General features: G+C 40.8%; 1 protein-coding gene across 1 annotated transcript in view; it reads right to left on the bottom strand.

The window, feature by feature from the left end:
• fam151a (family with sequence similarity 151 member A) overlaps positions 1–14,389 on the bottom strand; it is a 30,052-nt gene extending 15,663 nt beyond the window's left edge. The window contains exons 1-3 of the mRNA XM_020510797.2: positions 14,198–14,389; positions 3,738–3,890; positions 1,250–1,399 (exon numbers count right to left, since the gene is read on the bottom strand). Coding sequence (XP_020366386.1) covers positions 1,250–1,399; positions 3,738–3,890; positions 14,198–14,363 — 469 coding nt within the window. The 5' untranslated portion in view covers positions 14,364–14,389. The remainder of the gene's footprint in view (positions 1–1,249; positions 1,400–3,737; positions 3,891–14,197) is intronic.
• Positions 14,390–14,603: the final 214 nt, after the last annotated feature.

Below are 14,603 nucleotides of genomic sequence, written 5' to 3'. Positions count from 1 at the left end.
GGAATAGATGCTAAGTGTAACCAAGTGAGTATGTGGGATTGACTTACAAAGAAAGGGAAGATTTAATGATGCTCTCCTAGATAAGTGAAAATCTTCTTTACCTCAAAAATTACAGAGTGGAAATGTTGAGTTATGGGGCACACTCACCAGACACAGCAGCAAGGTACCTTTCACAAAGAACAGGAGAATAAATTGAGGAATTTGCAAATGTGTTCACTGATATCGAAGGCTGGTGTCACAATTTTCTCATTGCCCTCTCTCAATATGTGTCCATTTTGCCCACATCCCCTCGCTGGCTTCCTCCCAATCACCGACACTTTCACTCACTGTTCACCATCCCTGGGAATGAAGAACCATTGGAAGTGAGAGGGACAACAGTAGTGAGGGGTGGGAGGAAGAAACAGGGAGTGGGGCACTGACAGAAACAGCAAGCAGGAGAGAGGGCATGGAGAGAATCCCTTGAACACCGAAAGCACACTGGTTTTGGGTATACATCAATATTGCCTGCGGCATTACCTCTGCCAGTCTGTTACCCTTTAGAATTAGTTAATGAGCACTGCACTAATATGAGTGTGTCTTTTGCAGTCTTACAGTATTGTTCTTCTTCTGATTATTCTCCCTCTAAATGTCAGGTTTATTTTTCTCATCCAGAAGAAGGTATAAAACTACTTAGCATTTTAAAAGAAGTTTGAACAGAGTAGCTGTTTATATGAAGACAAATTACATTTCTTAACGTAATAAAGTCAACAAAGTGTTATTAAAGAAAATTTGATACTGAATCATGTAAGGACAGAACAGACCAATGACAAGGAGCTTGATTGTAACAGTGGGTTTCAAGCAGGAAAGAGAGTTGGGGATTTGCAGCAGCTTAGGGGAGATCAGTCCAGAGTTTAGAGTCTGGGCAACTGAAAGGAGGCTGAATGATTAAAATCAGGGATGCTGGGGGAGAAAGAAAGAGATAGGGAGGCCGATGGCATTGATGGATTTGAAAACAAAGATGAGAATTTTTAAATGGAGGCAATGTTGTAGCAGGAGTCAGTACAGGGAAGACAGTAGTTGGGATCTCGTACAAGTTAGAACATGGGCAATGGAGTTTTGAATGACCTCAAGAACTAGAGAGGTCAGCCAGGGGTGTGTGGGAATATTTAAATCCAGTGGTAATAAATTGCTAACAATTTCATCAGTAGACAGATTTGGAAAGGAGGAAGATCTTTTGTTCAGAATAAGTTTTTGATCAGGTAAGTGTTACCTTTCTTAGACCTGATGACAGCATCCAGCCACTCCTGCAAGGTATTGTCACTGTAGATACTGGGTGGGTGAGCCATGATGGGGGTACCAGTCTCGTTTTGAGTGTTGAGTCCTTCAATATTGACATCTGCTTCCAGTGCCATTGCACTGCCTAGGAACACACATCCACAACAATCAGACTGTGGAACCAGCAACATGCCATATGATTTCTTTATGACTTTCTCCACCTGTCATTCCAAGTGGGTCAAAGCAGATTGGTTCAATTCACTGTAATCTTCATGGACATTGAGTTGCTGCTAAATTGGAAGGGTTGGGTCAACTGAGACATGCATGAAGGAAGCCCCTGTCTTTCTGAGCTTGCTTCCGAACACATGTTTCACAGCAAGTTGGCCAATATAACATATTGTGCCACAGACTGCTGGCTTTGTAATTTTTGGCTAACTGTCTTTGGAATCTCATCTCCGATCATGTCTGTGCTGCCAGGGTTTCTTCTGTCTGATTCTGTTTCTGTGAGCATCTGAGGAGGGATTTGTACATCTCAGCCCTGCGCAGAGGTTTTGAGATATCGTGCAGTAATCCTACTTGTTGATCCACCTAAGAACGGCTACCTTAACACATTCCAGTTGTTGAACCTGAGCCCTGTGCTCCATACGGTTTACTTTCATACAAGTACTTAGCCAACAAGCCAGTCATCTTCAACCACAAATGGAATTTCTTCTTCCTTGTTCCCCAGACAGGGCAGCTACATCATCACCATGAATACTGGTCATTTAGAACACGCTCCAGCTGAACTTAAAAAAGCAAGAAAATCTCTACGGTCTTCAGTTTATTATTTCCAACAAATTATCTCTGTCTTACACAGGGTGCACAACATTAGGCTTATGCCTGCATTCTGTAAATGGACTCACCATAGCAAACTGATAACAGTGAGACAGCTGAAAGTATTCCGTGTGCAGACATTATGAATACAGGCTAAGGGTCATATGGTTATAGTGATATGCCCCTATTCTGAGCCAGGAGGCCCAGTTTAAGTCCCAACTGCTCCAGAGGCATGTCATAACAGGTTGATTAATAATATCTATGGATACTGCTTCTGTTTAATTTGGTGGTCCTTTGACATTGAGTTTCCAGTGTGACCTGATCTTTCCGTAAGTCCATGGATGGTTCCGGATAGTTTCAATTCAGCCTTTTAGTTTTAGTAACCAGCATACAAAATTGTCCATTCTCAGCCTGTGATGAAAGCAGAGTTTTCACCCTGCATTAAACAGGATTTGCATTACATTTTTAGGTATGCTTTTATATACCTAGGGTAGATATGCTTTAGAACCAACTGGTTTTATTGAGCTATGAGATAGAGACAGTTCAGATTCCGGTTACAGTAGATGGAGCTTTCATCTGTAGATAAGCATGTGGCCTTGTCCCAGAAGTTAACCTCATTATAAATGGTTTGGAAATTCATAGACAGGAGGCCAGGGATGAAGTGTAAACAGTCATTCATCAAATAATACACGGAATGCAGTCTATGCCTTTGAACTTAATTGGTTCCGTGATCTACATATCAGCAGTAAGAATAGGCCATTCTGTCCCTTGAGCAGATCCACTATTTGATTAGATCATGACTAATTTGATTGTAACTTCAAATATACATTCTTACCTACACTCGACAGCCTTTCAACACCTTGCTTCACAAAGAACTATCCACCTCTTCTTTAAAAATATTCCAGGACTCTGGTTCCATCGTTTCTTTTAGGGAAGAGAGTTCCAAAAACTCATGACCCTCAGAGAGAATTTTTTTTAACCTAATCTCTGTTCTGAAAAAGCACAGGCAACCCCTGATTTTTAAGCAGTGACCCCTAGTTCTAGACTCTCCCATAACAGGAAATATCCTCTCCACATCTACCCCATTCAAGGGCCCTCACGACTTTATAAGATTCAACCAAGTCACTTCTTTCTCTTCTAAACTCCAATCTGAAAATAATGGGGTTGGATGTGACGTATTTTGGAGCAGACGGAAAAGTAGTGGGAATACCATATGGTCTCAAATGCAATAGTTGGAGATTAAAGAGTTGGTGTTATTCCTGTGGCAGGTTATCCCATTCATACCAGAAATGAAGATTATTCATTGGAGACTCAGTGCACTTTACATTCATTAAATCAAATAGATAAGACTTTGTTTTAACAGCTCACGCCTGCAAGAGTGCTTCACTGTGCTCTGAGGTGTTAATCCATATTGCAAGCTTAAGTCATGGAGCAGACTTGAGTGTACAATTTTTTAACTCAGAGTTAGGAGTGCTATCAACTGAGCCAACGTGACAAGGGGAAAGATAAACCAGCTCAACTTCTCCCTTGTTGTTTGCTTCTGACATCAGAAAATCGATATAGATCCAAGTGATCAAATTCTCCAGGAATCCTTTGCACTGGAACAAGCACAATGAAAGGGTGGACAGAGCGGAGTTTATTTGTGAAGAACATTAGTTTTGTGCATTTACCTTTCAAGGCTGCCTCCATTTCGCTCTTGCTATTTGCAGCATGGTGCCATGTTACCAGCAGCCCATCCTTCCTGTCAATCATTCCATGTTGAAGCAAGTAATCCAGTAGGTCCCCACCTGGACTGAAAGATCCATTTACTTCAAAGCCCTTGGCTGAAGTTGCAAATAAAATATATTATTTATTTTTTACTTATCATCACTTTAAATAAGTTGCTCTTCCTACTCTTTTGGTTCACACACTGCGATTAGTATTTTGTTGCTTTGTGACACACATTGTGTTAATGCAAGTGACTGGATTTATTTTTCCTATATCAATGACAATTAAATCTAATTGATTGGTGAGATGCAAGTGATACAGGTTCAGGAATCAAGCATATGCCAAAATATTTTAATAGTGCAGTGATATTCATTTAACATGTTCTGTGCCCATCCTACCCTTGTTAACTTATGATTCTAATTCCAACAATGTCCCACGGTGTGTTGATGATTGACAAGTCAGCCTGGCTTATTAATGAGAGCTGCAGAACTATACCAGTCACTATCAACTTTTTTTTTGAAGAAGGGTCTAGACCAGAAACTTCAGCTTTCCTGCTCCTCTGATGCTGCTTGGCCTGCTGTGTTCATCCAGCTCTACACCTTGTTATCTCAGATTCTCCAGCATCGGCAGTTCCTACTATCTCTCACTATCAATTGGCATTTGTTCCTCTTGACTCGATCTCAGATTAGAACCAAAGCCCTGCTGTTAATGTGGATCTAACTGCAGAAGCATCTTGTACATAGCCGGATGTTCCCTCATGCTATGTTAATATGCTGCACTAAGCTCTGGATTTAAGCATGTGTATGTACCCCTGCAGAAAAGAGTCGGTATTCTGAATCAGACAAATTAAAGCTTTAACCATGTGGGTATCTCAGTGGGTCAGTTTAGCAATCCATACCTGTAGATGGATTTCAAAACCTTGACCAAAAGTAAAATGTTGCACGAGACATTTGCTGTTATCTCTGTGCTCATTCTAAACTCAGGTGACTATCGAAGATCCCATTGCAGAATTTAAAAGAGAAAAGGAGCTCTCCAGAGTTTTGTCCAATATTTATTTCTCAACTAACATTACTAAAATAGCTTAGCTGTTCATCATCATTGCCGTTCATGAGAGCTTGCTGAGTGTAAATAGGCTCTTCATTTCCTCTATTAAACAGTGACCACACTTCAAAAGAGTTTCAATGGCTCAAAAGGGCTTTGGGACATCCTGACATTGTGAATTATAAATATTAAATGGAAGTCTTTCTTTTCTCGCTCTCAGGAAACTCAGGTATATTAAATTAGTGGTGTTCAAGTTGCAGTGTGAGAGGCCCATATAATCCCCTAGCTCCTGAATATCCAGCCCTTGAAACAAATGCCATTTGTGAATTTAATTTTACTGGTTTGTCCTGCGTACAATCCGTGCACCTGGAACATTGGATGGGGCTGGTCTGTGTGGTCCAGGTCAAAGTCTGTGTCAGGGCATTCATGGATTGAGCCGTTCGTGAATGAATCAGAGCCTGAACAGTTTATGTGTGCCCCCCGCCCCCTCCAAATCACCAAAGTGCAAGTTCATACAACTCACAAAGACAATACAGACTATTTCAGACTTTTCAGCTTCCTGAACTGATCTAGGAGAAGCTCAAAGTAGACAAATGAATCAGAGGTGCTGTGACCAGAAACATAAGGTGGCTCTGGGGACTCCTCCCCACTGGCTCCCTTGCCATGCAATTAGATGGAAAAAATAAGCACAGTAGTAACCACACGATTCAATGTCAACAGCAATTATAACTGCAAACTTAAAAGCAACAGCCTATGTTCAGTAGATAAACATGTTTCTGGGTTACAGAGACCAGTAAAATCTCGGGTGTGATCTCTATGGTCTGTGCCGGGTTTTCTGACATCGCTAACATTTAACTCCACTGAAACTAGCTAAAGTCATCATTGTGCAATCTTTGCTGGACAGTATCTGTATTCATACACTGGGTATGCAAATCATGAGCTTCTGCCATGATGCCCTCCATTGTTGAACAGCCAGCCTGCACTCAAAGCCCAAGCAAGTGGAATGGCCTTTAAAGAGAGGACAGGACAACCAGTAATCCTGGAATCTCCACCAATTCCCACAGTCAATCCGCATATCCACCACCCAATCCATTCCCATGGATCATTCGCCGTAGTCTGAAGAGGATGGGAGAATGCATGGGGGGAGGGGTAGTAAATTGTTTGGGAACAGGGGCGTGTTCGGGGAAAAGCCAGATCTTGGTGAATGCAGAATTGTGTCTGCAGTGAGTAATTGAGGTGACATTCAAATAGGGAGTGTCTCAATCAACAACACTCTGCCAAATCTGTAAGTCATCCAACATTATCATTAACGTTTCTTGTGCTTCAGAGAATTCATGAGTAAAAGGCACTGTGTCGGTTCTCAGAGCTCTGTGGTGTCTGTAATGAAGATAATTACAAGCAATTATGGAGCTGCGTGACTGAGTCTGAGTGCGAAATAAAATAAGATGATACAGGGAGACGTTCTGAATTGCAATGTTTGATCACTGCTATCTGATTAAAAGGCAGGCAGCCTCCAATTCTGCAGGATCATTTCACATTGCTATCCTATAAATAATTTCTACTCGCTGATAGCATCCTTTATTGGCTCAACTTGTAGATAACGTTTGTTTCAAAATCTTCATCTTACCAGTTTCTGACATGATGTACAGACAGTGCAAGATCAGCAATTGTGCAGATCCTAACAACTAAAGGAAGTTATCTCAGGAAAGAGTAATGAAAGCAGGAAAGGTGCTAACATGTAAGCTAACATGTAACAATAACATGTAACAATTTCTGGATTTCTTTCCCACGCACATTGTGTAGTCTTAATCTGTTTACAGATTTATTTTGTTATCGAATTTTTGGATTCATCATGTTGAAGGGTTTTCAGCAGCAATGTACGCACTAGCAACTACGCCAAGAGGAGGAGGAATACCTCTTCCAAGTGTTCAAGGATAATGGATATCTAAAGAACTGGGTCAGGAGATGCCTACGGGAACAGTATCAGAAAGATTCTACACGCCCCGACACACTCATCACACTACCCTACATCAGTCACATGTCAGAACTCACCACAAGACTTCTACGACAGCTGGGCATCTGAGTGGCACACAAGCCCACATCAACCCTACATCAAGTGCTCACCCGAACTAAAGACCCACTCCCCGCCATGGACAGGACCAATGTCATCTACAAGATCTCCTGCAGAGACTGCGAGAAACACTACATCGGACAAACAGGAAGGAAACTAACAACAAGAGTACATGAACACCAACTGGCTACAAAAAGACACGACCAATACTCACTCATCTCAATCCACATGGACAAGGAGAACCACGACTTCGACTGGGACAACACCAAGATCCTGGGACAGGCTAGGCAGAGACAAGCACGAGAATTCCTGGAAGCATGGCACTCCACGAAGCATGCTATTAATAAACACATTGAACTCGACCCCGTATACATTCCACTACGGAGGAAACCCGGAAGTGAGGCAATCCATTGCAACGGACCCCAGAGTTTAAAAACCAGGCGGGAAAACACACCAACACTTCATCAGAGGCTGCACTGAGGATGTTACCAAGCACGGTAACGAAACGTCTGCGGAACAACAAACCAGCTCAGCGAGCCAACCAACCTCAACACCAGCATCAGGTTGAAACAGGAACTCACTGGGCAAAGAACTCTCAAACATGAACTTAGACCTTAGTGATTCACCACTAGGCAGAAGTAAAATTGATCAATTAATAACTTTCTCACCAGATTTCCTATGGCAAAATAGATCCTGTTGTCCCAGTTGACTTCTTTTAAAGCTCATAATGTTTTAACATGGTTAGATTCCATATTTTTGTTATCTTCTATATTGCAGGCAGCTTCATGCCAGGTTTATTGCACCTCTGGGTGGTTTTGGACTATTGTGGGAAAATAGTGCCTTGTATCAATCCTTTCAATTGCACAGCAGGGGTTGTGGCTAGGCAGACGTGAGAACAACACATTCACACATCAATAGGACAAGCTTTCACTTCTGAAGAAAGTAACTTAGATTAATTCCTGTCCAGTAATTTCTTCTCTAAGCAATGAGCATTTCATGTTCCAAATTCTATAGCTGTAATGAAAAAGAGAATTCACTCTCTCAGCTTTAATACTCAGAAAAGATGGTGGTTTACTAAATATAGTCAAATGAAGTGAAACAGAGGTTTCTTCGTCTTCAAAGTAAAACAGAAAATAGATGGAAATACTCAGCATCTGTGGAGATGGAAATGGAATCAATGTTTCAGGTCAATGATTCTTCATCAGAACTGCAACATGCTCGATTTTGTGCAAGGGATGGGTGGGACAAGGGCAGAGGAAAGTCTGTGACAGGTGGGAAGACAGGGCAGACAAATTACATAAGAGTTGGTCTTTCAGGGCAAGGGGAATGGTGATGGAGGGAGGAAAGAAACAAAGGAACAAAAGATATGCACGCAGCAGGTGTGCTGCTGACTGAAAGAAAACAAAAGACAAATCGGTCTGAAATTATTGAACTCAGTATTGAGTCTGGAAAGCTGCAAAGTTCTGAAGCAATGGTGAACTGCTGTTCCTCAACCATACATTGCTCTTCACTGGATCAATGCAACTGGACTGAGACATGAGGTGGGTAATTAAAATGGCTACAGAGATAGTAGGAAGTGCCGATGCTGGAAAATCTGAGATAACAAGGTGTAGAGCTGGATGAACACAGCAGGCCAAGCAGCATCAGAGGAGCAGGAAAGCTGACGTTTCGGGTAAAATGGCTGGTCACTGGAAGTTTACAGACTGAATGGACCATTTTGCAAAGCAGTTACCCAATCTGCCCTCAGATTAAACTGGTGGAGGATGGAGGTGGATAGCGACTGGGTGGCCATGGTGAAGAGGAGATGGTTAGGGGCAAAAACATTGGAAAATTTTAAAGTGACTGAGGGCATCAGTACAGTCACACGGGTAGAAGAGGAAAGACTGGACAACGGGACAAATAATTGAATCCAGATAGGAAGACATCAGTTCCAATTGGGCAGGAACAGTTTGAAACAATGGTTCCACTGAGGCAACCTTATGTATGGATCATGGCAAGGAGATTGTTCTTCTTTGGTCCATGTGCTCTTGAGTCTTTAAAATGTATGATTCAGACAATTCTGTGATTGATGATATTCTTCATTGGTTGTGATACCCATTCCCTGCAGACCGCACCATCCTGCAATAGTTCCCACAGCGGGACATTTTCAAAGCATTGTCTGTGTATTGAACAACCCATTAGAAAAGGTTGTCTTCTTCTTCAGTCCTCTGCCTAAAGGCAGATCAGACTCATTTTGCCATGAACACACCACCACTAACCGGGCAAGAAGCCAGATTCAAGATCCACCCTGCCCCAATCCTAGCCACACTGATTGATTAGAAAAGCTTTACATAACCAAATCAGCCTTCCATTGATTATTTGACTGAAATGGAAATTTTCCTTTATGAGAGTTGAAGGTTTTTATGTCAGATTCTGGGAGGTCATTGCACAACCAGTGTTAAATACATAAATGTTGAGATAGGGTTCTGTGGTACAGTGGTAGTGTCTCTACCCCTGGACTAGAAGCCCAGGTTCAAATCCCACCTGCTTCAAAGGTGTGTACAAACATCTCTTAGCAGTTTGATTCATAAATATCTATAAACACTGAGAACATCAAATGCTTGTAGCTTAATTTTGAAGTGAAGGAATCACCATACACAGTCATTTGAATATCTCATTGTATATGCCACTTTAACTAGGTACATTGAGAAGAATGAATGTTGAAGAAAGCCGATGTGACAGCAGTTTGTCACTGATATATCACTGAATAGTCACTGAGAGTGTCACTGAGAAGAACAACAGTGTCTGAATGTACAATCAGTTTGCTACTTAAGGACAGGGTATGTATATTTTATGTTTACAATCAAATGAATGCCTTAAAACTAAGGCTTACTAATAATACACTGAACGTAGACTTTGAACTTAAACTCACTTAATCCCTACAATAACAGGAATATAAAATGATGATCTATCATGAAGTTTACAATTAGACTAAACTTATAACAGACTAAAATCTGTAATCATTATTAAGACTCACTTTATCTCTACTGTAATCAATAATTGTTAAGCCTAAGATGGTAGTGGCCATATCCTGCAATTGTGGGTAAATGAAGTAATGGCAGTAATACAGGTTTGTGTCTGCTTCCTGTTTGAAATTCTCATCTTTGTTTTCAAATCTCTCATCAGCCTCAATTCTCCCAATCTCTGCAGCTGCCTATAACTCAACAACCCTTTCAGATTTCCATGCTCCTTCAATTCTGGCCACTTGTACGTCTCCAATTTTCTTCACTAAACAATTGGTAGTTGAGAGATAGTAGGGACTGCAGATGCTGGAGAATCTGAGATAACAAGAAGGGTCTAGGCCCGAAACGTCAGCTTTCCTGCTCCTCTGATGCTGCTTGGCCTGCTGTGTTCATCCAGCTCTACACCTTGTTATCTCTAATTGGTAGTTGAGCTTTGCTCCTAAACTCTGGAATTCTTTCAGAAATCCTCATCCGCTCTCTCTTTCTCTAAGCTGCTGCTTTCAACTTATCTCTTTGACCAAACATACATTCATCTGTCCTAATATCACCTTCTGTGTCTTGGTATCAAATCTGACATTATTGCCTCCCCCAACAATCTTTATTATCAGAAAGATTCTGTATAAATGGCACATGTGTTATTGTTGATGTCTTATGGGAATTGCACTTCATTCAATATTGAGTTTTAATTTTAATTCTAACTTAATGATTGAAGTTTTAATTCTGATGTTGATTGGTTTGGTTGAATTCATAATTAATGCCTTTAAAATGAAATGAGTCAATTTAAGCATACATTTGCTGTACAAAATGTTGAACAGGGAACAATTTAAAGCTTGAATGTGAACATAAAGAGGGAAGAGCTATCATTTATGAATCTTCTATTCATGGGCCAATCACTGGAATTTATCAAAATTAGTTTGAGTTTTGAGAAAAGGTAGGGGCATGAGATTAACCAGACACAATGGTTTAAATGGCCTTCTTCCATGCTATATGATTCAATGCTAATACAATAATTGGATATGTTAGAACATTGTCAATGAGTTATTATTTGGCTAATGTACAGAATATCTCAACAAACAATTGCATACTTGAATTTTCTCTATTGTATCCACATTATATTACTATCACAGCTTTGAACTTTCTTACCATCTTTAAAATACTGAAATGTTGCTGAGTTAATGTGAGGAATGACATTGCTTACTCAATGTGCTGCCTCTCATGGAGCTATGATTCCATAAGAATTTGCAACCCAAAAAGGGGATGTGAGGATATGTGAGTACACTCTTCATAAGTGAATTTGAAAAGGTATCATCAGTGCATTATCCAAACACTGACAGCATCATAACTAAACCCAATATTAATGGAAATCTATGTAACAAAAAGCTTTGAGCAATGGGATTTGATCCGGGCGACGATTTTATTAGGATTTGACCATGTATTCATTCTATGGATCAAAAAGGTTACATTGTCTGCACAAAGCTTATGTGATAGTCTCTGTCTGAGACTTCCAGCAAAGTGCACAGTGATAGCAGCACATTGCTGTTGAAAACTGCTTCATAAAATGCAGTGAGAATGCAAGGAAAGGCGTAGCCATTCAGACCTGTGAGCCTGTTCCAACATTCTGTTAAATCATGATTGACTTGTACCTCAATACCATTTATCCATGTTAGACCCTGGTACCCTTATCTAATACAACCCTGTCTATCTCAGCTCTGAAAGCTCCAATATCCTCACATCACAGCCTTTTTAGAGAAAATAATCACTACATTATGGAATAAAATATGGCTTCTGATTTCATTCTTGATGGTTGTCCCCTTCTTCTTGTTTCCCTGTCAAAGGATGATGCAGATGATGTAAAAATCCTACCCTATGCTGAAGAATGTGCAGGGAAGGTATCCCTGGTGTCTTGGCCAAGAATTGTCCAATATTGATTGGCATCACAAATTATCACATTGCTGTTTGTAGGAGTTTGTTGTGCACAAATTAACTGGTACATTTCCTACATTATAACAATAGTTACACTTCACAAGTACTTCAGTGGCTGTAGAATGCTTTGCAACATTTTGTGCTCATGAAAAGTGCTATTTGGATGCAAATTTTCCTCTTTACCTCATCAAATCACTTTATGATTTGAACATGCCAATTAAATTATTCCATAATGTTCTAAATTTTAAGGAATACAAACACCACTCATACAATCTACATAATTTAATCCTCCAGACTCTCAGATTTTTTTGGTGAATCTCCCTCCAAATTCAATATATCCTCCTTCAGGCACAGTGCCTAAACTGGGAGAAATGCTCCAAATGGGGCCTGACCAAAACTCTATACAAATGAAGAATAATTTCTGGTCTTTTATATTCCCAGACTTAGTCTTGTTCACTTTGAATATGCACTTTCTCCATTCTGTTTTACCTGATTCTAGGATATTTGAGCAATCGTACTGTTCTGGTTTGAACTATAATGGGACATGTTATTATAGGGATAAAACACAGAAGAATAGGTCAGAGGGTTCACAATGTTGAAAAAACTGAACAAGGCAAACAAAACAATTGTGGAGTAAAGAGGAAGTAAAATGATTCAGAAATAAATCCTGCACCAGTGCCGTTAATGAAGGGTTATGTATGCCACTTCTCTTCACAGATGTTGTGGCTGAATCGCTCATTGATTCCAACTATTCCTATTTTTATTACTGAAACTGCAGTGACACACTCATCTGACATTTTCCAATTCAACCGAATATCTCCATTACATTAGTGTACACATGTTTATACCTGAGCTACTGTTGGAACCAGAGTATCACCTTGAGCTGTCACACAGGCTCTTTGTCTCACAGATACAATTTCAGTGGCCCCAGGGCTCTTGGGCTACATTACCAGATTCAATGCCTACTGCTGCACTTTGCCATGCACTAGATTCAGAGACTCAGATCAGTTTCTGTTGTTTTACTGAAGCTTGTCCTAAGTTGTTGACAATGCTGCAGTATGTTACAAGGACACTGAAGAGTTACCAAAGAGACAATGGGTAATGAACAAGTTGAAAGTTAATTAAAAGTCCTTCCAAAGGGAGTGTAATAGTGAATAATACAAGCTAATCAGATAGAGTTATTTGTCATTAATCATAGTGTAAAGATTCTATATTTGCTATTGGCCAGAAACTTAGTAAAAATGGACAAGTGTCCCACTTCCAATTGCAATCCAGTGGGCCTCTGTTAGAATGTGTTCATAATAGGGGGTCAGATCAGGTTCAAACACAATGTGATGACTTTTACAGTTGAATAAACTGTCAACACTTACAATTCAAGCATGAACACAGGAAACAACCACTTGGGTGAATATCAGTGAATGCCTTCAGCATGTCGAACTCAACTCCAACATGAAAGGTAGGAGAGAGCTGACGGCTTCAGTTAGTTAATTATTTTGCAATCATTCCTTCCCATCTCTGGAATGAATATTAATGTCTGCAAATTGCAATTAGCTACAAACCCACAGAACCACCTCAGCAGCCTCTTCCAGCATCTACTTATTCATATAAAGAAAAACTTTCATTTGCATTGTTGTAATGTAGACAATGCAACAGCTAATGTATGCCCGGCAAGTTCCTACAGACAGCAACATGCTAAATCCAGAATAAATTGTTTTTATGATGTTGGCTGAGAAACATCTCACTGGAGTGTCAATGTTGATTCTTGTGCTAAGGACCTGGAGTGGGACTCATCCTATTACCTTTTGACTCAGAGACAGGACAGCAAACAAGGTTACAGCTAAACTTAAAAACATGCTTGTCAAGCTCTATATTATCTTTGTGAAAATAAAACATGTTGTAAATGTTTCATTCATAAAATATATTTAACAAGGACATCCAGCAGTCATAATGGTTACAACTTGATTACTTCTGAATCATTTACCAGTGTATGTGTATAGTAGATGTATATCGATGCCTACGTCTACATGTCTGCACATCAGCCAATCTGTATCTTAAGTGTTTGAGATTGATCTGGCAGTGGGAGACAGTGTGTGACATTTGGCGTGGGAGACAGACTGGATGGATACCTGCTTGTATTTATGATCTGGCCTGTTGGCAGTCTGTGAGTGCAGAGCAAGTCTGTGGATGTGTCAGTGCAAATGTGAGACAGTGAAGGTTTCTGTGAATGGGGCACTCAGCCTGTGTGAGTTTATTTTGTGTGGAAAGTTGACAGCTCGGACAGACTGAGGTACACTGTCACCACTGAGATGGGACAGAATTGATCCCTGTGCCGTGAGCTCTATGACTTGCGGAGGTGGAAGGGGTTCAAACTGCCTCCCTCTCTTACCTGGGAAGAAGTTCCTATAAACGGCGAAGTATCCCACTAGGGCCAGGTAAGCGGCAGCCAGCACAGCGAAGAAAAGGCCGGCCAGCAGCTTCCATCGCCGGCGGATGGACAGTCCATTCCTCCCATCTTTGTAGAGAAACTCTTGGTCCGGTACCAGCTCCAGCATCGCGGCTCCAGGCTCGCTCTGCTCCTGCTCCGCTTCCCGTCAGAGTTTTCCAAAAGACCAGGGCGGAGCTCAACCTGCTCCCTCCCCTCAGACCCGCCCAAATTCCTGCTTCCCAGGCAAAACCAACCTAACCATTACAAAATCAAACCCCTCACATACACGCATCCGAGTAAAACACAACTCTAGAACTAAAGGGAACCGCACAGTGCTTCAAAAGTACAGACTTAAAGCGAACTAAGT

This window comes from Rhincodon typus, chromosome 10 (assembly GCF_021869965.1).
Source record: "Rhincodon typus isolate 14 chromosome 10, sRhiTyp1.1, whole genome shotgun sequence".
Lineage (NCBI taxonomy): Eukaryota > Metazoa > Chordata > Chondrichthyes > Orectolobiformes > Rhincodontidae > Rhincodon > Rhincodon typus.
Note: the sequence above shows the minus strand (reverse complement) of the source record. Positions and strands in the feature narration are given on the sequence as shown.